This window comes from Canis lupus, chromosome 8, assembly GCF_011100685.1.
Source record: "Canis lupus familiaris isolate Mischka breed German Shepherd chromosome 8, alternate assembly UU_Cfam_GSD_1.0, whole genome shotgun sequence".
In the NCBI taxonomy this organism is placed as follows: Eukaryota; Metazoa; Chordata; class Mammalia; order Carnivora; family Canidae; genus Canis; species Canis lupus.
The window spans coordinates 15,875,557-15,898,069 of NC_049229.1; the positions used below are offsets into that span (position 1 = coordinate 15,875,557).

At 40.0% G+C, this 22,513-nt stretch overlaps 2 protein-coding genes and 2 pseudogenes across 19 annotated transcripts in view; 1 reads left to right on the forward strand and 3 right to left on the reverse strand.

The window, feature by feature from the left end:
* SLC25A21 (solute carrier family 25 member 21) overlaps positions 1-1,257 on the reverse strand; it is a 470,243-nt gene extending 468,986 nt beyond the window's left edge. For 3 of the 5 annotated variants that reach the window (XM_038544546.1, XM_038544544.1, XM_038544547.1), the window contains exon 1: positions 539-1,257. In XM_038544546.1, coding sequence (XP_038400474.1) covers positions 539-608 — 70 coding nt within the window. In that variant the 5' untranslated portion in view covers positions 609-1,257. The remainder of the gene's footprint in view (positions 1-538) is intronic. The other 2 variants (XM_038544545.1, XM_038544549.1) reach the window with 2 other exon arrangements.
* Positions 1,258-1,301: 44 nt separating this feature from the next.
* The window catches only part of MIPOL1 (mirror-image polydactyly 1), a 328,218-nt gene continuing 307,006 nt past the window's right edge, over positions 1,302-22,513 (forward strand). For 9 of the 14 annotated variants that reach the window (XM_038544524.1, XM_038544532.1, XM_038544527.1 and 6 more), the window contains exon 1: positions 11,921-12,129. The gene's annotated coding sequence lies outside the window, so the exon portion shown is untranslated. Of the gene's footprint in view, positions 1,658-11,918; positions 12,130-12,151; positions 12,285-22,513 lie in introns of those variants that run through there. The other 5 variants (XM_038544533.1, XM_038544529.1, XM_038544530.1 and 2 more) reach the window with 4 other exon arrangements.
* LOC111097001 lies at positions 1,374-9,001 on the reverse strand (annotated as a pseudogene).
* On the reverse strand, positions 15,244-15,718 carry LOC102155497 (annotated as a pseudogene).

Sequence of the window (22,513 nt, forward strand, 5' to 3'; positions counted from 1 at the left end):
GTGGGATTCGATCCCGCGTCTCCAGGATCGCGCCCTGGGCCAAAGGCAGGCGCCAAACCGCTGCGCCACCCAGGGACCCCAGCCTTTAATTTTAATATGCCTATTGGAGACACGAAGGGCCCGAAGCAAGCACAGTCTGCAAGGGGAAGACCCGCGGCGTCCCGAGGTCTGCACTTTGAGGAGGGAGGCAGGAGGTACGGAACAAGTACCCAGAAGAAAAAGGCCACGACTGAGAGCAAAGCGAAGTCTGACGGACGCGGGCGCGTTCCTAGTGCGGTAGCCAGCGACGCACCCAGGCCTCCTCCCGGGGGCAGGCCTTGGGGCAGCCTCGCTCGCGCTCCAGGCTCGAGGCCCGGGGGGCGGGGCACCGGCGGGCGCGGGGGCGGGGGCGACCCGACCCCGGCCCCCGGCGCCCGCCCGCCCGCCCGCTCCCGGCCTCCCGCTCCGCGTACGACCGCAGCGTGCAGTTCCGCGGAGAAACTGCAGTGGGGAGGCCCCTCTGAGGAAAGTTCCGGGACCCGCGGCGGGGCGGCCTTACCAGCGGAACCACCGGCCAGGATCTGGCGAGAAGCCTCTCTCGCGAAGCCAGCATTGGGCTGGGCGGACATCTTCGAAAGCCCGGGGCGGCGGAGCGGAGCGGGCGAGCTCGCCGGCCTGCAAGAGCTGCTGCTGGTCCTGGCGCCGGCGGCTCCTGGGGAGGCGGCAGCCCGGCGGCCGCCCGGAGGTGGCGGCTCAGGGCGCAGGCTCACAGTGCGTGATCTCCGGCGGGTGCGAACCTGCCCGCGGCTCCCCTTCAGGGCTTTCTGTCGCCGCCGCTAGGCCCCCTGGGCGCCAAGAAGGGCCTCGGCGGAGAAAGGCCTCGCGGACGGGGTCGGTCTGGCCGCCCGCGGTGGTAGGGTTTGGTCTCCCAGCTTGGCGCCCAAGCGCTTCCCTATCGGGAGCCTCCTGCAGTTCGTCAGGCCCACGCGCCGCCGCTGATAACGCTCTGAAGAGGCGCCCCTGGCCTCGCGGCGGCGCCGGGGCGACCCTTGCCCTCCTTGGCAGGCCAGCGCTCCGGGAGGCCCTAAAGAACGGACAGGTGGATCCTGAAATTGTGGGTTCTAGAAGCCAGGCCAAGTTACAATTATCTTTCAATTAAGTTAATGTAGTACTTTGCGAAGAAATGGTTTGGGCCTGAGAGAATGTATCATACCTCATCGACTTGAGTTTTATTTACTGAGAAAAACGAAAGAAGAGGCCTTGTTACAAAAAAGTCTCTTCAGTACCCGAGGTCAGTAGTGCTTCTCCACGTATGATCTTAAGATCCAGCAACGTCAACGTAATGTGAGAGTTCCTAAGAAGGCAGATTCGTGGCCCCACGCCTATCCACTGAATCAGAATCTCTGGATACAGGGCTCAGAAACCTGCATTTTAGTAAGGTCTCCAGTGATTGTTAAGAGCGTTAAAGTTTGTGAACCACAGACCTAAGTAATCAAGCAATATAGGGAACTATCAGTATATTTTTTCTATGAAACATTTAATTATTCATACTAGCCCTTTCGGATATTTGGAACAACATAAATATTTATACTATTTTTAAACCATAAGTTACAAATGCTACGTAGAAGAGACACAATATTATGAAATTTTAGAAGAATACCTGCCACACCCCTAACAGGTAGGAGACGATACCAGTAAAAGGTAGAATGAGAGGATTTGGAACCGCTATTGTCATACTATTTCTTAAACATTGTATTTAATACTAAATCTATTCAGTTTGAACCATAGAGAATTGCCAATTTTGAAAGCCAGAAACAGTTGAATATCAGGAATGTAATATGGTTAAGACTTTATGTGCTTTCCAATTGAATGTGCAAAATACCGTAATTTCATATTTTGTTTTTATTTCTGAGGCTGAGCTGGGAAAACCTGGTAATAATGATATCTGACTGGTAAAATTGTCGAAAGTAAGGAATTAGATACACTTGGTGCTTATGGATCAGATATGCAAGATAAATTTTCTCTCATATTTGATTAAATATTTGATTAAAATGACTAAGCTTAAAATGTTTACCAAGGAACAGTTTTCAGAAATTTTTGCTGGTTAGCTAAAGTAAAAGCTTTTGAGGAATGTTTCAGTCTACTAATTAAATATGAAGTCTTGAGTGCAACATAGAATCACATATTCAACAAATATTGAGAACCTATTCTATACCAAGCACTAAAATCACAATTGCAGAGCTCATAGAAAACCTTTCCCTCATTTTCCGATGAGGAAACTGAGTTTCCCAGGATCACACCATGAGCTAATAATATTGCTGGGATTTGATTCCAGGATTCTCTCTTCTAAATGCATTGGGATTGTAGATTTAAATACTAGCCACAGGCCAAACTACATTCTCTCACAGCAAAACCTAAAATAATTAAATAATTAAATAGCCTCCAAATTAATTTCACTTATTCATATATATAAATGGAGAATTTTTTAAAGTTAAAAATAAAAAGTTGCAACTTTTAAACCCGAAGGCACGCACTGAACCAAATTCTGCATTCATTCATTGAAAGTTGACTAAGCATCAGCACTTTCCTATGTGCTGGCAATGTAACACTTAAAATCCCTGATGGAGCATATAAGCTCATGGAGGAAATCCCACCATATTGCAATTTGTGTTAATTTAGTATTAAGTAAAATTTTGTCTTCCCTAGATTATTTCAGGAAATACAATAACACTTTTAGGTCAAGATTTAAAGATAGCCTTCCTCCCTCTCCCATTGGATCAGTATAAAGATACTTTTAATCAATTCCACAAGTACCTTAATCTCTGAATATCTTATCCCAAGGAGGTGGGTGCAGGTTTGTGGTCTCACAAAGACCTCAGTCTCTCAGCACCTAGGTAGATTCAGTGAGAAGACCCTTCCAGACAGAGTTCCAAATACCCTGTTAGAAAATTGCTACCTATTTTTAATCTTTTTAGGCTAGAACTGATGTTATTGAGTAAGAAAAAAAAACAAAAACAAGGCCTGTTACCACATGTAATCTAGTCCTACACCTGTAGAATAGTTGAAGAGATAGGGTCTAGATATAACTATATTCTAGAGCTTGGGAGTCTGCTAATGTCCATCCATGGTCAACAAATACCCACTGCTGAGAGCTCTGATTATTAGCTATATCTCTTAATCTGCAGCCGAATTTGCCTGTGGCCAGTATTGGAATGCTGGGAGGTTTAGCACTGAGAAAAAAAAGAAGGTAAAATTTATTTGGCCTACTATTTCAGATACCCTAGATTTAATCTATCACATTCTCTTTCTATTATTATTTTATATGATGCTGTAATGTCCTGATGCTAGAGCAAAACTGCTACAGTATCAAGCTTATATTTTGATTTTATTTTTTAAAGATAGATAGATAGATTGATTGATTTATGAAAAAGAGAGCCCATAGATGGGGGGCAGCGAGGAGGGTGGTGAGGGTGGAGAGGGAGAAGGAGTCTTAAGCAGACTCCTCTCTGAGCACACAGACTGATGCAGGGCTGGATCTCATGAGCCTCAGATGATGACCTGAGCTGAAACCAAAGTCGGATGTTTAACCAACTGTACCACCCAGGCACCCCATGCTTATATTTTTAAGTTATAGATTATTTAGCCGATCTTGGTTGGGAATTACATAATTAAAGTATTGACTCATCTATCAGTTTGCAGAATGGCTAGAAACTAAACTGCCTGGAGCCTTAAAATCCTCACTGGACTTAAATATCTGAAAATTTGTTCAGTGTCTTTTTGAAATAAAGCTTTTGTATTGGGCCATTGGATAAGCTAATGTTCAAGACTACAATAATAGTGGCTTGAACAAGATAAAATTTATTTTCCCTCTTATATGAGCTCAGTTTATTTTAAAATGACAATATTTACTCATTTTGAAAAAAAATTCTCAAATTTAAAATATACTTCATTAGCGTCTAACTAGAAGTTGCAGAGTAACTCTGTGGCACACATACTATGACTGCACCCACATTTTAAAATACCGTTCGCTGAAAAATACATAGCCACTCTAGGCCCATAGACTTCTATTTCAGGGTCAAAACACAGACACACAAATGCAGAACTTGGTATACATGGAATCTTTCCATGGAATAGGGTAGAAAGTTGGAAAGAGTGGCTTATGGACACAAAATCTTGATGGACAGGGACACTTGGGTGGCTCTGCGGTTGGGTATCTGCCTTCAGCTCGGGGTGTGATTCCAGGGTCCTGGGATCAAGTCGGGCTCCCTGTAAGGAGCCTGCTTCTCCCTCTGCCTAGGTCTCTGCCCCTCTGTCTGTGTCTCTCATGAATAAATAAATGAAATCTTTTTTTAAAAAAGTCTTGATGGACAAAAGAGATTATAACTCTTGAGCTATTCAAGAGATCTATTATCCCATAGTATTCGTTTACAGAAGTATTAGAAGTATTGAAGAAATGCTATTTGCAAGTGAAAGACTCATGCTTTAAAATTTGTGGGTCTGATTATCACTGCTTTAAACTCTCAATGTCTTCTAACTTACAAATACTAAGGCATCATGTTAGTTTTTAGGACAGATTTTAGGTTCTGGTGCATTAGATTTTCCCATCATCTAACAGAGCATGTCTAAATTCCAAAGGATTTTCTTGGATAGTGTGAACAAAATATTAGGAAGCTTTTTTCAACATTTAGAGGTCATTTATATAACAGAATTCTGTTATTTGGGACATAGTTGGGAATCTAGAAGTTAAAGATTCTAAGCAGTCAAGATACAATTTGCTCCTAGGAGCTTCCCAGGCTTTCACTTAGGACTAGTTTCAGACCCAATTCCTTTTTTTTTTTTTTTTTTTTTTTATGATAGTCACAGAGAGAGAGAGAGAGAGAGGCAGAGACATAGGCAGAGGAAGAAGCAGGCTCCATGCACCGGGAGCCCGACGTGTGATTCGATCCCGGGTCTCCAGGATCGCGCCCTGGGCCAAAGGCAGGCGCCAAACCACTGCACCACCCAGGGATCCCCCAATTCTAAAAAGGTAGCTTGGTTCACAGCAAATTAGAAGAAATTAAAAGAGAACTGGGGAGGGAGAAATCAAGGAGATTCCAGAAAAGTCAAGAGCAACCTGCAACTATCCAGCCATATTCAGTCTACCTGGCAAATTGGAATAATGACAACCTTCATCTATTGCTTATGTTATACCAGGCAATGGGCTAAGTGTTTTGTAACCCATTATTTCGATCACAATATCCCTGTGACAAAGATATTTTTGTCCTCATCTTATACTGGCACAGAAGTTAAGTAACTTGCCTAAAGTCACATTGAGTATTTAACTGAAGTATTATTTGAACCTAATATATAATTAAATATAAAATATATTTATAAAATACGTAATTAGGAGGCCTCTTTCTGAATCGCTAGCTATGTAGTTATGTTCTACATATGAACATATGTTCTACAATCGCTAGCTTTTCTACCCATACATAAAAATCATAATGTAAAATTATTCAGAGTAAATAGCTTGTTGTATCCTTGGCTTAGTAAACAATGAATTGGTAAGCTGGATCAGGAATTTTATATATTTGAAGTGAGAAAAGCACTAATTTTGGTGTCACAAATTGCATATGTATAAATGCTGAGAATTTTCGGTTTATTAAGTCAAGGTATCTCAACAATGGCACCTTAACATTTTGGGTCAGATAATTAACTCTTTGTTGTGAGACGCTGTCCTGTGCAATGCAGGATATTTAGCAGCATCCCAAGCCTCTACCCATTAGCTGCCAGTGGCAACTCCATCCCCAGTTGTGACAACCAGAAATGTCTCCAGACATTGCTAAATGTTCCCTGCAGAGCAACAGTGTCCTTAGTGGAGAATCACTGGTTTAAGTAAAAGAGCTCATATAAGTGAAGCCTATTTTAACTTTTTAGAATAGATTATGACAAACTTAAAAGAGGCTTTAATCAATTCCTTATTTGACAGTTTAGGGGACTGAAGTGGGCGAGACAGAGGGAGAGGGAGAGGGAGAATCTTAAGCAGATTCTATGTGGGGCTCAATCCCACAACCCTGAGATCATGACCTGAGGTGAAATCAAGAATTGGACCCTTAATGGACTGAGCCATCCAGGCACCCTAACAGTGGCTGTACTGTACTACATATCCAAAAAAATGTATAAGCCTTCCTATTTCTCCACATTCCTCCCAAACTTGTTTTCCTTTTTTTTTTTAATAAAAAATATAGCCATCTTAGTCTATGTGAGGAAGGTGATATCACATATTGTGGCTTTAATTTGCATTTCCTCAATGACCAATGAAGTTGGCCATCTTTTTCACATGCTTGTAGCGATTTGTATTGCTTGTAGCTATTTGTATATATTCTTTGGAGAAATACCTTTTTAAGTCTATTGCTCATTTTTTACTGGATTGTCTTTGTTACTGTGTTGTACAAGTTCTTTATATATTCTGGATATTAAACTCTTATCAGATATATTATTTGCCCATGTTTCTCCTGTTCTGTGAGTTGTCTTTATAATGTCCTTTGATGCACAAAAGTTTTTAATTTTGGTGAAATCCAGTTTATCTATCTTTTTTGTTGCTTATGCTTTTGGTGTCAAACTAAGAACCACTGCCAAATTCAAGGTAAAAAAGATTTAATCCTATATTTTATAGTTTTAGCTCTTTATTTAGGTTGTTGGTCAATTCTGAGTTAATTTTTGTATGGCCATACCACTGAGATATTGTGGGTTCATTTCCAGACCAACACAATAAAGTCAAATGAATTTTTTGTTACCCAGTACATATAAAAGTTAGGTTTACGTTATACTGTAGTCTATTAAATGTGCAATAGCATTATGTCTAAAAAAACAATGTACATACCTTCATTAAAAAATACTTTATTGCTAAAAATGCCAAGCATCATGTATGCTTTCAGCAAGTAATATTTTGTTGGTGGAGGGTCTTGCCTCAGTGTTAATGGCTACTGACTGATCAGGGTGGTGGTTGCTGCAGGTGGCTATGGCGATCTTTTAAAGTTTAAGACAATGTTATTTGCCACATCCATTTACTCTTCCTTTCATAACTGATTTCTCTGTAGCATGCAAAGTTCTTTGATAGCATTGTACATACAGCCAATTTTCTTTCAGGATTGGAGTCAAGCCTCTCAAAACCTACCACTACTTTATTAACTAAGTTTGTGTCACATTCTTTTTTTAATTTTTATTTATTTATTTTTAAATTTTTATTTATTTATGATAGGCACACAGTGAGAGAGAGAGAGAGAGAGAGAGAGAGAGGCAGAGACACAGGCAGAGGGAGAAGCAGGCTCCATGCACCGGGAGCCCGACGTGGGATTCGATCCCAGGTCTCCAGGATCACGCCCTGGGCCAAAGGCAGGCGCCAAACCGCTGCGCCACCCAGGGATCCCACATTCTTTTTTTTAAAAAAATATTTTATTTATTTATTATGAGACAGAGAAAGAGAGAGGCAGAGACACAGGCAGAGGGAGAAGCAGGCTCCATGCAGGGAGGCTGATGTGGGACTCGATCCCGGGACCCTGGGATCACCGATCTGAGCTGAAGGCAGAAGCTCAACCGCTGAGCCACCCAGGCGTCCCTTGTGTCACATTCTAAATCCTTTGTTTTCATCCCAACAATTCTCACAGTATATTGACTAGGAGTAGATGGGATCTACTCCTAGTAACTCAAGGAGTCACTTTTTTTGTATCCATAAGTAACTTATCTGTTATAGTTTGATCATGCGATTATAGCAAGTCAGTCACATCTTCAGGCTCTACTTCTAATTCTAGTTTTCTTGATATTTCTACCACATCTCTAGTTACTTCATTCACTGAGGCCTTAAATCCTTCAACATCATCAGTTAAGGTTGTAATCAACTTCTTCCAAGCTCCTTTTAATGTTGATATTTTAACCTCTTCCCATGAATCACAAATAGTCTTAATGACACCTAAAATGGTGAATACTTTCCAAGAGGTTTTCAAATTACGTTGCCCAGATCCATCAAAGAATCACTACTTATGGCTGCTAGAGCCTTACGAAATGTATTTCTTAAATAATAAGACTTGAAAGTTAAAAATACTCCTTCATCTGTGGGCTGAGGAATGAATGTTGTGCTAGGCATGAAAACAACATTAATCACATTGTACATCTCTATCAGAGCTCTTAAGCAACCAGGTGCATTGTCAATGAACAGTAATATTTTGAAAGACATTCTTTTTTTCTGAGCAGTAGGTCTCAACAGAGGGCTTAAAATATATTCAGTATATCATGTTATAACCAGATGTACTTTCATCCAGACTGTTGTTACATTTAAAAGCACAGGCAGAGTAGAGTTAGCATAATTCTTAAGAGCCCTACAAACTTTAGAATGGTAAGTGAGCATTGGCTTCAACTTAAAGTCAGTAGCTTCATTAGACCTTAAGAAATTCAGCCTGTTTTTGGAAGCTTTTGAAGCCAGGCATTGACTTATAGCTGTGAAAGTCCTAGAAGGCATCTTCTTCCAATAGAAGGCTGTTTCAACTGCAAAGAAAATCTGTTGTTTAGTGTAGCCACCTTCATTAATTAGTTGATCTTCTGGATATCTTGCTGCTTCACTTTATACTTTTGTTATGGAGATGGATTATTATACTTCAAGATTTTGTACTGAAGCTTCCTCACCTCTCTCAGCCTTCACAGAACTGAAGAGAGTTTAGGGCCTTGTTCTGGATTAGGGTTTGGTTTAAGGGAATGTTGTGTCTGTTGTAATCTACCCAGACCACTAAAATTTCCTCTATTTCAGCAATAAGACTGCTTTTCTTTCTTGTTCATGTGTTCACTGGAGTAGAACTTTTAATTTCTTTCAAGAACTTTTTCTTTGTATTCACAACTTGGCTGTCTGGCTCTAGAACCCCAGCTTTCAGCTTATGTTGTCTGTTCAACATGCCTTCCTCACTGAGCTCAATCATCTCTAGTTTTTGATTTAAGGTGAGAGACATGTGACTCCTCCTTTCACGTGAACACTTAGAGGACATTGTAGAGTTAGTAATTGGTATAATTTCAATATTGTGTTTCAGGAAACAGGGATGCCTAGGGAGAGGGATAGAGACGGAAGAATGGCTGGTTGGTGGACTAATCAGAATGCATACCTTTATTACGTTTGTTGTCATATATGGGCATGGTTCATCATGCCCCCAAAATAATTACATCAAAGATCACTGATCGCAGATCTAAATAACAAATAATGAAAAAGTTTGAAATATTCCAAGAATTACCAAAATGTGACAGAGACACAAAATGAGCAAATGCTGCTGGGAAAATAACACTGATATATTTACTTGACATAGAATTGCCACAAATCTTCAATTTGTAAAAAACACACTATCTGTGAAATGCAATAAAGCAAGTGCAGCAAAATGAAGTATGCCTGCAGATGGAGTAAAGTAGGCATCTAAATTCATTCTTTTGCATATGGTTATCCAGATAGCCCAGCACCATCTGTTAAAGAGACTATTTTTTTTCCCCGCATTGAATGGTCTTGGAATCCTTGTCAAAAATCAACTGGCCATAGATATTTTGGTTTCTTTCTGGGCTCTCTATTGTTTCCATTGGTCTTTATGTCTATCCTTATGTTTGAAAGCATTCATGATCAGACATTCTTTTGCTCCCTGTAAAGAAAGAGGAGGGTTCATTTTCTTTTTCCTTCCATCTTTAGCCAAATTTCTGCAAAAGCTCAACTTAGAAGAGGGATGAAGGCATAGACAATATTTTTGATAATTAGCTTGAGAACAGGAAAGAAGGCTCTAATTGGTCTCTTTCATTTCCTATGGACTGGCAACTATTAGCAGGATAAAGAATAAGGAAATATATATATATCTATACACACACACATATATGTGTGTGTGTGTGTGTGTGTGTAACTGTGGTGTGGAAGAGGTTTGGAGAAAAACTAGGTATATAGTTCTGAAACATTCAGGAAAAGAGCATAAGGAATTACTTCAAGTAAGTTAGAGTAAGTACCTGGGAGAAAAGACCTAATGTTTGAACTCATTAGATACCAAAAGTGGAAGAAAAAACAAGTTACTGAAGGGAAAGAAAACATAGTTTTCTCTTGACCTGGGGGACTTTCAGCACCCAGATGAGTTTGAAAAAACTAAGGCTAATGTATCTTTACCTAGAGAAAAATAATACAATCACTTTCTCTAAATTTAACCAATAAATCCATTATTTGGTTTGAATTTTCTCAATTTGTGGTCATTCTCCATTTCTTCTTAATCCTTAGTCCTTTCTTTTGCACATCATTTGAGTTGGCTCTAAACCTCTTCACAGGTCATTTTTGATTGGAGTGCCCTTCTCATCTATTCTAATAAGCTATACCACTCCTCTCTTTGTCTCATATATTCAGGGTATTTTGTGTCTGTAAATATCTGACTCAGACCTTGACTGAAGTAAAGAAAAAATGTATTTCAAAGCTGAATCTGTAACAAACCTCTTTAAAGCACTGTCCATTCATTACAATATAATAGCCAAGAGTTTGTGAATATTATAACCGATTTTGTTCAGTTTTAAAAGATTTTATTTATTTTAGAGAATGGGAGAAAGGGCAGAGGGAGTGGGAGAGAGAATCCCAAGCAGACCCCTAACACCCCCCCCCCCCCCCCCCCCCCGCCGGCTGAGCGTGGAGCTCAACGCAATCTCAGGACCCAAGATCATTCCAGCAGGAATCGGAGTCCTACGCTCAATTGACTGAGTCAGCCCGGCACTCCTGTTCCAAATTATTTATTTTAAAGATTTTATTCATTCATTCATGAGAGATACAGAGAGAGGCAGAAACATAGGCAGAGGGAGAAGCAGGCTCCCTGTGGGGAGCCCAATGCAGGACCCCATCCCAGCATCCTGGGATCAAGAACTGAGCCAAAGGCAGACGCTCAACCACTGAGCCACCCAGGTGTCACTAACCAATTTATATCCATATTTGTTTCTTTTTTCACTCCCCTTTTTTGCACTTACTAAAGTGTAAATTCCTTTCATTAACTTGAGCCATTAACTTAGGAACCTGACCCACACTTCCTTCATATTATGCCTATTCTCTGGGGACGTGTTTAAAAAAACAAAACACATAACAAACAAAACCCATTTTTATTGTTTAACACCCAGATAGATGAGTGCCAGGCACATAGTATGTACTCAATAATTATTTGGTGTCTGAAGGAGTGACATTTATAAAAGCAATACTGATATGTGGAATAAAAAAAAAAAACCCACATTTGAATTACTAGCAGCTATTTAATTATGCCAGCCAGTCCTTTCTTGTTTCAACACAGAGGAACACGAATTGAGGGCTTAAATCTTTAATTCTGGAAGATTCAACATTGTGTCTTAAAGAATTCATTAGCTGAACTTAAGCACCCAGATCTCGCTCTATAGTTCTTCAATCAGAAAAGTTAACCACCTCCAAGTTTTAGTTTGTAAACATTCTCTGGCCAGCTTTTTGCTCACCCAGCTGGAATCCACTTCAGCCCTTTTCGTTCAACCATCACTACACGACATGCACCCCCCCCCCCCCGCCCCCGGTTTCTTCTTACCCCCAAACCACACGCAAACCAACCAGGAAACCACAATTCCTCCAGCGTCTTGGAGAGTGCAGCCCCAACTATGAGGCCATAAGACGCGTTTTTAACCACACGGCTTCCCTCCTCTAGCCTGATAAGGTTGTCCGGACAGGATTTTGCTCTCGCAGGACGCGCCTGCCGTCTCGTAGCCGACAACAGCAGCGCCCCGCCGGTCCAGCCACCGAAAACTACAGACGCCGCCTTCCTCTTCCTCCCCACTGCCCCGAGGACTCGGCCAGCGCGCCGGGTCCTCCAGAAGCCCCGCCCCGCGGCCCTAGCGCCGCGGTGCGCGCATGCCCGGTGCGCGCCGTCTGCCCGAGCGCGGCGCCCGTGCGCCTCGGTTCCCGGTGGCCGCGGCGCGCGGCGTGCGGCTGGCTCCCTCCCGCGACGCGCCCCGCCCGGTCGTTTGCGGGCGCGCGCTCCTCCTCGGACGGGTGGGCGCCGGGGTCGGGAGGCTCCGAGCGAAAGTCGATTGGCTGACGTAGCGGCCGCGCGTCGGGCCTCAGAAACTCTGGGCAAGCGCCGAGAGTCGGCTCTCCCGGCAGCGCCGGGCGCATCTCAGGTAAACAGGCAGGCTGGGAGGCTCGGGCGACCGGAGAAGAGGACGGGTGGGCTTAGGTCCAGCCCTGGAATTTTCGGCCGCAGCCTCCCTGGAGCAGAAGGGGCTGCGCGGAATCTGCACCCGGTGAATGTTGACCCCGTCGGGCTCACGCGAAGGTCAGCGTCGTGGGAGCCGCAGGTCCTCTTTCTGGGCGTAATTCCGGCATCCTTCCGTTTCTTGGGACAAAAGTTCAGTAGCTGAGCCTTTATGGAAGGGTGTAGGGTTTTGTTTGCTTTCCCCTTACGTGGCGGTTAGTTGGCGAGTTCAGGTCCTGGCTCAATCTAGGATTGCCTGTGTGTCCTTGAGAGTCCGTCATTGTTTCAGTTCGCACTCACCCTGTAAGTTTCGGCAAAGAATGCGATGCTGCTTTAGGCACAGAGAGCCCTGCTGTACAAGGATAGTATTTGAATTTCTGGGTTCACAATGTCCCTGAGCCCAAATTTCTCTGGAAGGTGACGCCACCGAATAGTATTTGTGAAGTTTTTTTAAGCTCCAGGGATGGAAGGAACTAGATAAACACAAGGTAGCAGCTGCCTTATTAAGCAGGATGGAAGAAAGAAAGAAAGAAAGAAATTCACAGGGCAGGCTTTTTGGAAAACATCCTTTGAACGTTTTATGCAGATTAAATCACTGTGGCAGTAAACAAAAGTAAACCGACACAAAGAGCCAAACAAAACCACATTTCAAGCCCCCCCCCCAGTCTCCAGGTAACTTTGACATACTACCATAAATTACTGGCTTTTCAAAGTTTCTCCTTGGGATTTAGCGTGGTGCTAAACGCAAATGACAGTTACATGCCCATTTGGCTATCCTGTGCAATAGTATACCAAGAAAATTAATCAAAACAAAGCTGACGTCTCTATAAGATAACAAGATACTCCATTGGTGAGAAGTAATGATGGCAAGTCAGAAAAATATAAGGGAGGAGGTGTACACAATTTTCTTTTAAAGGCATAGATTTTGTAAAAATCTTTTTAGTATGTTAATTTTTAAGGTATAATAGAGAAAACCATATAAATCATAAGTGTATAGCTCATTTTAATTTTCACAAAGTCCATACATATTCACGTATCCAGTACCTAGATCAAGAAGGACCATTACTTACTCTTAGAAACCCCACTTTGCGTGACCCATTTCCAAAGGTGACTGTTATGTCTGTTTCTAAGGTCATCTATGAATTTACCTATTCTTGTCTTTATGTAAATGGAATCATACAGTAAATAGTCACTTGAGTCTCACTTTTGCTCAATATTGTATTTGTGTGATTTGTACAAGTTCTGTAGCAGTAGTTCTTTTTTTAAGATTTTTTAAAATTTTTAAAAGATTTTATTTATTTATTCATAGAGATGCAGAGAGAGAGTGAGAGAGAGAGGCAGAGACACAGGCAGAGGGAAAAGCAGGCTCCATGAAGAAAGCCTGTCGTGGGACTGGATCCAAGGTCTCCAGGATCACGCCCTGGGCTGCAGGCGGCGCTAAATCGCTGCGCCACCCGGGCTGCCCCTTTTTTAAAGATTTTTAAAAATTTATTTATTCGTGAGAGACACAGAGAGAGAGACACAGGCAGAGGGAGAAGCAGGCTCCACGCAGGGAGCCAGTCGCGGGACCTGATCTCAGGACTCCAGGATCACTGCCTGGGCCAAAGGCAGGCGCTAAACTGCTGAGCCACCCAGGGATTCATTCCCCCTGTAGCAGTAGTTCTTATGCTGCATAATATTCCATCTAGTTCCTGGCTGTTATGAATAGGGTTTCTATGAATTTATAAGTACCGTTGACCCTTATAAGTAATTTATAACAACATGCATTTGGACTGTAGGGGTCCACTTATGTGTGGTTTTTTCAGTAAGTACAGTACACTACTGTAAATGTATATTTTTTCTTCCTTGTGATTTTCTGAATATTTTTTCTTCAGCTTATTTTATTGTAAGAATGTAGTTATATAATACATATACAAAATTTGTATAAATAGTCTGTGTTATTGATAGGCTTCCAGTCAACAGTAGGCTATTAGATAAAGTTTTAGGGAGTCAGAAGTTAAACTTGAATTTTTGGCTGTGTGGGGTTGGTGCTTCTAACTCCTGTTTATTTAAGGGTCAGTTGTGTTTTGGTGAATATATGTGTACATTTCTGTTGGCTATACATATACCTATTGGTGAAATAGTTATAGGGTATGCAGGTATGTATTTTTGGTATACACTACCAGAAAAAATTTTCAGATTAATTGTGTCAACACTCCTGTTAGTGTCGCTTGAGAATTCTGACTCTTCCAAATTCTTGCAACATTTAGTGTTGTCTTTTTCAATTTAACTATTCAGGTGGATTTATAGTGATATCACATTGGCGTTTTCCCCCTCATTTTCCCTAATAATATTTAACACCTCTTCATATGTTTATTGATCATTTAGATATCCTCTATTTCAGGGGTTGTTAAATTTTTCTACAAGGGGCCAGATAGTAAATATAGGCAGTCCTTGCTTTGTAGAGTTTCATTTAATGCAGTAGTGTCTAAAGCTAGGACTGCTTGTATTTTAGGCTTTGCAGATCATATACAGCCTCTGTTGTATTTTCTTCTTTCTTCCTTTCCTTGTTTCTTGTTTCTTTTCTTTATTTTTTTCTTTCCCTTTCGCCTGCCTGTTTGTTTGCTTGCCTTCCCTCCTTTTCTTCCTCTGTCCCTTCCCCCCTTTATTTATTCTTATTTCATAGATTACTAACTCCTACTTTGTTGAGAAATGACTGTTCCAAAATGACCGTTCAGGAACACCGGGATGGCTCAGTCAGTTAAGTGTCCAGATCTTGATGTTGGCTCAGGTCATGATCTCAGGGTGGTGAGATCAAAACCCCAGGTCAGGCTGCCACTCAGCAGAGTCCGTTCAAGATTCTCTCACTCCCTCTGCCCCTCCCCTGCAGATGCGCTTGCTTGCCTTGCTCTTTATCTCAAATAAATAAATCTTTTTAAAAAATGATAGTTCAGTCTTTAGCCCAATGGTGGTAGTGAAATTATTTTCTTGTTGTTGTTGTTGTTGTTGTTGTTTTATGGTGAAAAATTTATATTTAGATTTATAGCCGACTGGACTCAGTTTAGATGATCCCAATTTTGTTGGAAACATCCAAAGCATCATAGTCAGGAGAGTCAAACATATACTTTCTTCTCTCCATCAGGCTTGATCAAGGTGTTGACCTTGGCCACATCAATGTCCTAGAGCTTCTTCACAGCCTGTTTGATCTGGTGCTTATTGGCCCTGACATCCACAATGAACACAAGTGTGTTGTCTTCTATTTTCTTCATGGCTGACTCAGTAGTCAGGGGGAACTTGATGATGGCATAGTGATCAAGCTTGTTTCTCCTGGGGGTGCTCTTTCAAGGATATTTGGACTGCCTTCGGAGACCTACGGTCTTGGGTCGTCAGAATGTAGGTGACGTGCGGATCTTCCTTTTTTTTTTTTTTTTTTTTTTTTTTTTTGGTGACTGCACGCCTTTCAGTACCGCTTTCTTAGCTTTCAAAGCCTTTGCTTTGGGAGGGGCAGGGGCTTCCTTCTTCGCCTTCGGCGCCATCTTCATGAAAGGCGGTAGTGAAATTATTAATTGAGAGGGGCTACATTGAAAAAAAAATCTAAATACCTAATAGGGTTAAATATTAAGTGTGTGCTCTAGTGTTTTGAGGTTAAATAATAGTATTAATGCAGCACGTGCTATAGCGTTTTGGAGTTAAATTTGGAATCTCTAAGCATACTTACTTTGTTCTTACCAGTTTTACCTCAAGGCTAGTTAGAGAGCTGTTTCAGGCTTCTTTATACTGTTCTGATTACTCCTTTTACCTATCCCTTTAAAACTGAAGAACAAAAGAGAGGTAAGAGGCGAGAAAAATGAGATACACCCCTTTTCTGATATTGTGTAAAAGGCTAGGAAGGGATGAATTCTGGACACTTTGAGTAAAATAAAAGTATAAAAAGCATAAAATCCTTTTGTAATATTTTGAGATACTGTCATTTGAGGTGTTCCAATGTGGGATGGCTTGATTAAAATTTATATCTATCTGAGTACATCAAACTATGGAAAGTAATATAGCCAATGATTTGGGTCATGAAAGCTGTGGCCTCCCTGCCTATGGTGGAGGTCCTTTCTGTTTTAGGTGCTCCATTGGGCTGTCCAGTTCATCTTCTCTTACTTGGGGCATCCTGCCTTTCACTGAGTACCAAAAATATCAAAAAAACCTTTTGAAAGTGTCAAAAACTTTCTTTGACTACTATTTCAGCCTAGGTAACATTTTTAGCTAACAATTTCTTTTTTCACAGATGGTTTATAGAAGTGAATTTAGGAATGTATTTAGATATATGCTAATACTAATGAGAGATTTAGGGGTAATCTCCATCAATTTGATCTCTTCTTTGATTATAGGTAATTGAGTTTGGGTCATTCTTACTTGATTGTTATGCAAACACAGATTTACAATAAGCCACTTAGGCCTAGCTTCTACCACCAGCCACTGTTGTCCTTAAGTATCTCTCACATAGAAATTCTGGATCTGGGGCAGCCCTGGTGGCTCAGAAATTTAGCGCCACCTTATTCCAGTTCCCTTTCTGTTATGCTATTTGTGAGAGCCAGCCTTCTAAGATAACCCTGGTATCCATCCTCTTGTGTAATCCTTTTCCATTGAGGGTAGACTACCTAGAGGCTCACTTCTAATAGGATATGATGAAAGTTAAGAGATTATGTTACAGTAGATGTAACTTCCTTTTTGCTGGCCCTTTCTTGCTTGCTCACTTGGATGAAACCACCTGCTATATCATGAACTCACCTATAGGTGAAGGACCCACCTGTCACGGAATTGAGGGTAGCCTTTGACCAGTAGCCCACAGAGAAAGTTCCTTAACCCCCTGCGAACTAAATCCTGCCAACAACCACTGAGTAAATTTAGAAGATCTTGCTCAGTTAAACCTTGAAAGGGCTGTAGCCCTGCCTGAAGTCTTGATTACCATCTTGTGGGAGACCCTGAACTGGAGGATCTAGCTCAGGAAATGAGATAACAAATGTGTGTTATTTTAACCTGCTATGTTCTGGGGTAATTTGTTTAGCAGCAACAAATAATAAACTACTTTTAGTAATTTTTAATTTTTAATAAATTTTTATTAAAAAGAAAAAATTTTTTAAGACTTTATTTATTCATAAAAGACAGAGAGAGGCAGAGACACAGAGGCAGAGGGAGAAGCAGGCTGATGTGGAACTTGATACCAGGACCCTGGGATCATGACCTGAGCCAAAGGCAGAAATACTCAACCACTGAGTCACGCAGACCTCCTAGAAAGAAAATTTTTAATAAAAGAAATAGTTTATCCTGAAGTTTTTGTGAACATAGCTTCAATTTGTTTCTGTTATTTTAAACATTTTTGGGAATATGTAATTTTTTTTACTTCTTAAAAAGTAAAATATTAATCATTTAACTATTCTGTATTTGTTTTAACTTAATTGCTGTGTATTTGTTTGATCTCAGAACTGGCAACAATAAAGATCATTACTTTGAAAGTTAAGAATTACTACTTTTGTTGAGGGTTTTATTAGACTGGATAATTGATGAGATGAATTTACCATAGAACCCCTTTTTTGGCAGTTGACACAAGCACCTTTGATTCAGTTATTATCTGTATTGAAGATGTTTTTAATTTAGATCGTTTACTGATTTAGGATGTATATTCTCAGGTCATCTACTTTTGTTTGTAGTTTTGCATTTTGGTTATTTGATTGTATATAAATACTATTTTGAGAATTGCCTTTAGTGTTCCTGGATTTATAAGTTTCGGAATCTTGAGAATTTTGGTGCTGTGGAATTTTCAGTGTTGAAAAACTGAAAAAAAAAAAAAGTAAATAAATGATATAGATGAGTGAAATTTTAAAAAACTTTATTGGGAAATGTAATAAGTGTAAAGAAAAGGATATAAAATACATGTGGACAGTTCAATGAATAATTAAAAAGTTAACGCCCATGTAACTACCATCAAAATATTTTGAATAGTCATCAAAATATATAAGTCCTTGCTTTGTATATGGTTTTGTTCTTTTCTAAATGCTGTGTGAATATGATGATTGTGCATTTATGTGAAAGAGAGAGACAGATGTGAATTCTGTGGTCTGATGCATGCTTTATATGTCTATTAGGTGACGTTTGTTAATGCTCTTGTTAAAAATCTCTTTACTTACTGATTTGTGTGTGTGTGTGCATGCATACACGCATGCATGTGCATGTGATTGATGAATTGATGAATACTGAGAATTTACTGTGTGTTAAATCTCTGTGTAATCATAAATTTATTTCTCCCTAGTAGTTCTATCAATTTTTGATTTACTTATTTTAAGGTCATTTTGTTAGAAACGTAAACTTTATAATTAGTCTATATTCTTATGAATTGAACCTTTTTTTCCCCATTAAGAAATGTTCCTTTTTATCTCTAGTAATGGCTTTTTAAAAAGATTTTAGTTATTTATTTGAGACAGAGAGCTTGTGCACGAGTGGGGGGAGGGACAGAGGGAGAAGAAGCAGACTCCCTGCTTAGCAGGGAGCCAGACACAAGACCCTATCCTGGGACTTCTGGATTATAGACTCAGCTGAAGGCAGATGCTTAACCAACTAAGCCACCTAGGCACTTCAGTAGTGCCTTTGGTTTTAAAGTCTAGTCTGATTTTTTAAAAAACTTTATTTTGAAATAGTTTTAGACTTACTGAAAAGTTGCAGAAATAGAGAGTTCCTGTAAACTTTTCACCATACTACTGATGTTAACATAATGCATTATCATAGTACAGTAATCAAAACCAAGAAATTAATACTGTTTAATATTATCCACAAATTATATACTTTATCCAAATAACACTATTTTTTTCCCTTAATTTTGTTGTTCTAGAACCCAATCCATGTCCTATGTTGCATTTAGTTGTCAGGTTTCGTGAATCATCTCCCATCCATGACTCTTTTGAATTATGATATAGCTATATCAGCCTTCTTTTGGTTGATGTGTGCTGAGAATTGGATTTTTAAAATTCAGTGGGACATCTTTGTCTTAAAATTGGAGCATTTGGTAATTATATCATTAAATATGTATTTTGTATTCCATTTTCTGTTTTTAGTTATGGAAATTATATATGCTTTATCATTCTTTTGGAGAAACTATTGCATCATGGAATGCATCTTTTCAGACCTTTATGCATTTCCTTACGTGTGTATATATACCCAAACACATGGTTTGGCTTGTTTGCTTTTTTATTTTAATATAACAATGGTAATGCTATATTATTTTATAACACCCTTTTCATTTAGTTATATTTTATACATCTTTCTATGTCAGGGTATATTATATACATATATAGTGTTTATAGTATCTATGTACCATAGTTGGTTTAATCAGATCCTAACTGGTAGACATTTGTGCTGTTTCTAATCTAACGTTATAAACAGCACTGTCATAGATATTCTTGTATGTAAAATTTTGCACCCTTTGCTAGAACATAGAATTATGGAATCAGAGTTTGCACATTTAAAGCTTTAGTTGACATTGTGGGACATTCTTGCTATTTTTTAATGGTATAGCTTTTATAAAAACAATATTATTATAAACTCTTTCATCAAGCAACATAGGCAAAAAAAAAAGGTGACAATGAAACATTACCCCCAATTCTATCACCCCAACCAAAACAATCTTCATTGAAAATCGGGTGTTTCTGTTCCTAAGAATGCTCAATATTTAAAAACAAAAAAGCCTACCTGTAGGCACATGTTTGTGAAATTCCACAGCACCAAGAATGAAAAAAAAAGAAATCTTGAAGGTTTCCAGAGAAAACAAAAATAGGAAAAAAAAAAAAAAAAGAATTGAACATATTAACAACAGTCTTGACCAGAATTGTGGCTATTTATAATTTTTTTTTTAATTTATTTATGATAGGCACACAGTGAGAGAGAGAGCGGCAGAGACACAGGCAGAGGGAGAAGCAGGCTCCATGCACCGGGAGTCCGATGTGGGATTCGATCCCGGGTCTCCAGGATCGCGCCCCGGGCCAAAGGCAGGCGCCAAACCGCTGCGCCACCCAGGGATCCCGAATTGTGGCTATTTAACAATCAAGTGTGGGAATAAAAAAAAAGATATTTGCACGGGCACCTGAGTGGTGCAGTTAGTTAAGCATCCAACTCTTGGTTTTGGCTCTCATGGTGATCTCAGGGTCATGAGATCGAGTCCCACACGGGGCTCAGCATTCAGCATGGAGTCGGCTTGGGATTCTCTTTCTTTCCCTCTGCCCTTCCTTTTTTTTTTAAATTTTTTTTTTAAGGTATTTATTTATTTATTTGTGATAGTCACAGAGAGAGAGAGAGGCAGAGACACAGGCAGAGGGAGAAGCAGGCTCCATGCACCGGGAGCCCGACGTGGGATTCGATCCCGGGTCTCCAGGATTGCGCCCTGGGCCAAAGGCAGGTGCCAAACCGCTGCGCCATCCAGGGATCCCCCCTCTGCCCTTCCTGCTCGTGTGCTCTCTCTTAAGTAAATAGATCTTTTTAAAAAACCTATTTTTAAACCTGGAAATCTCACAAGTTATGCTCTGGTAAAGAAGTTAAAGCCCTAGAATGTAGGAAACAGTCTAAGCAGGGAGCACAGTGAAATGATGTTCTAGGAGGACCAGCTATATAGCTGGCTTAGATAACATATGGTGCAGATTTAAGGAGAAACTCCCTCAAGAAAGAGGTTTTCAGGAAAGAAAGGGGATTTCAGAGATCCATAATTTATGAGCCTGGAGTTTTCTCTGTTGAGAGGTTGTTTTTTAAACTATGGATTCAATTTTTTAAATAGAATTAGGACTTTTATTGAGTATTCTTAATTGCATTAGCTTTGGTAGATGGTGTCTTTCAAGGCGTTTGTCAAAATTACAGGTATGAAATTGCTTGTCATATTTATTCCCTTCTTATCTTTTTCATGCCTTTGGGATTATTTTCCTGTCCTTCTCTTCTTCCTGATACTGATAATTTGTGTCTTCTTTATTTTTGTTTTAACTAGTCTGACAAGAGGCTTGCCAATTTCTTTGATTTTTTTCCCCCCACAGAACCAGCTTTTGGTTTCATTGATTTTTCTTCTTCTTCTTCTTTTTTAGATTTATTTATTTATTTGAGAGAGAGTGTGAGCCCGGGGAGGGGGGGGCGGGGAGGAAGAGAGAATCTCAAGCTGACTCTACACTCAACATGGAGCCCAATGCAGAGCTCGATCTCTTGACCCTGAAATCGTGACCCTGAGCTAAAACCAAGCGTTGGGTGTTTAAGTGACTATGCCACCCAGGTGCCCCAGTTTCATTGATTTTTTGATTTTTTGTGTTGACTTTACGTTTTCATTATCATCGATTTTTGCTCTTTACAGTTTCCTTCATTCTGCTTACTTTGGGTTTAATTTTTTCTTAACTTTGTATTTTTTTAAAGGCGGAAGCTTAAGAATTAATAAGAGGTCTTCCTCCTTTGTAAAAATATTTTTTCTCTTCCTCCCTGTTTCATATATGTGTTTAGGACTATAAATTTCCTCTAAGCACTAATCTAGCTACATCCTACAAATTTTAACATGTGTTTCTATTGTATAGTTTAGAATATTTTAAAATTTCCCTTAACTCTTCCTTTTTTGAACCATGGATTGTTTAGAAGTATTTGGGAATTTTTGAGATACATTTCTGTTACTGATTTCAGATTTCTGTTGTGGTAAAATAACATGATTTGTGTGGTTTCAATTCCTATGTGTTGAGGGTTTTTTTGTTTTTTGTTTGTTTCATGGGCCAGGATAGGATCTTTTTTGATAAATATGCTGTGTACTTGAAAAGATTGTGTTTCCTGCCATGTTGGGTGGAGTTTTCTCTAAATGTCAATTAGGTCCTTTGTTGATAATACCGAGTCTTCTATGTTGCGGATTTTCTGATTCTTATTCTTCTGATTATTGAGAGAGGTGTAGTGAAGTTTTCAACTATAATTATGGATTTGTGTGTTGCTTCTTTCATCAGTTTTTACCTTGGGTGTGTTAACACTCTTGTGAAGTGCTTATGTATTTCAATTGTTTAGATCTTGTTAGTAAATAAGCCCTTATATGTACTTAGTAATATTTCTTCTTTTACTTTGTTTGAAATTAATGTAGTCACACCTACTTTTTTAAAAAGATTTATTTATTTATTTATTTTGGGGGAGGAGGGAGAGAGTGAGCGAGTGAGTGAGTGCTTGAGCAGGGGGAGGGTAGGGGCAGAGGGAAACTGAGAAGCATATTCCCTGCTGAGTAAGGAAGCCCCCTGTGGGGCTGGATCCCAGCTTAATGAGCTGAGCCACCCAGGTGCCCCCCCTACTTTCTTTTG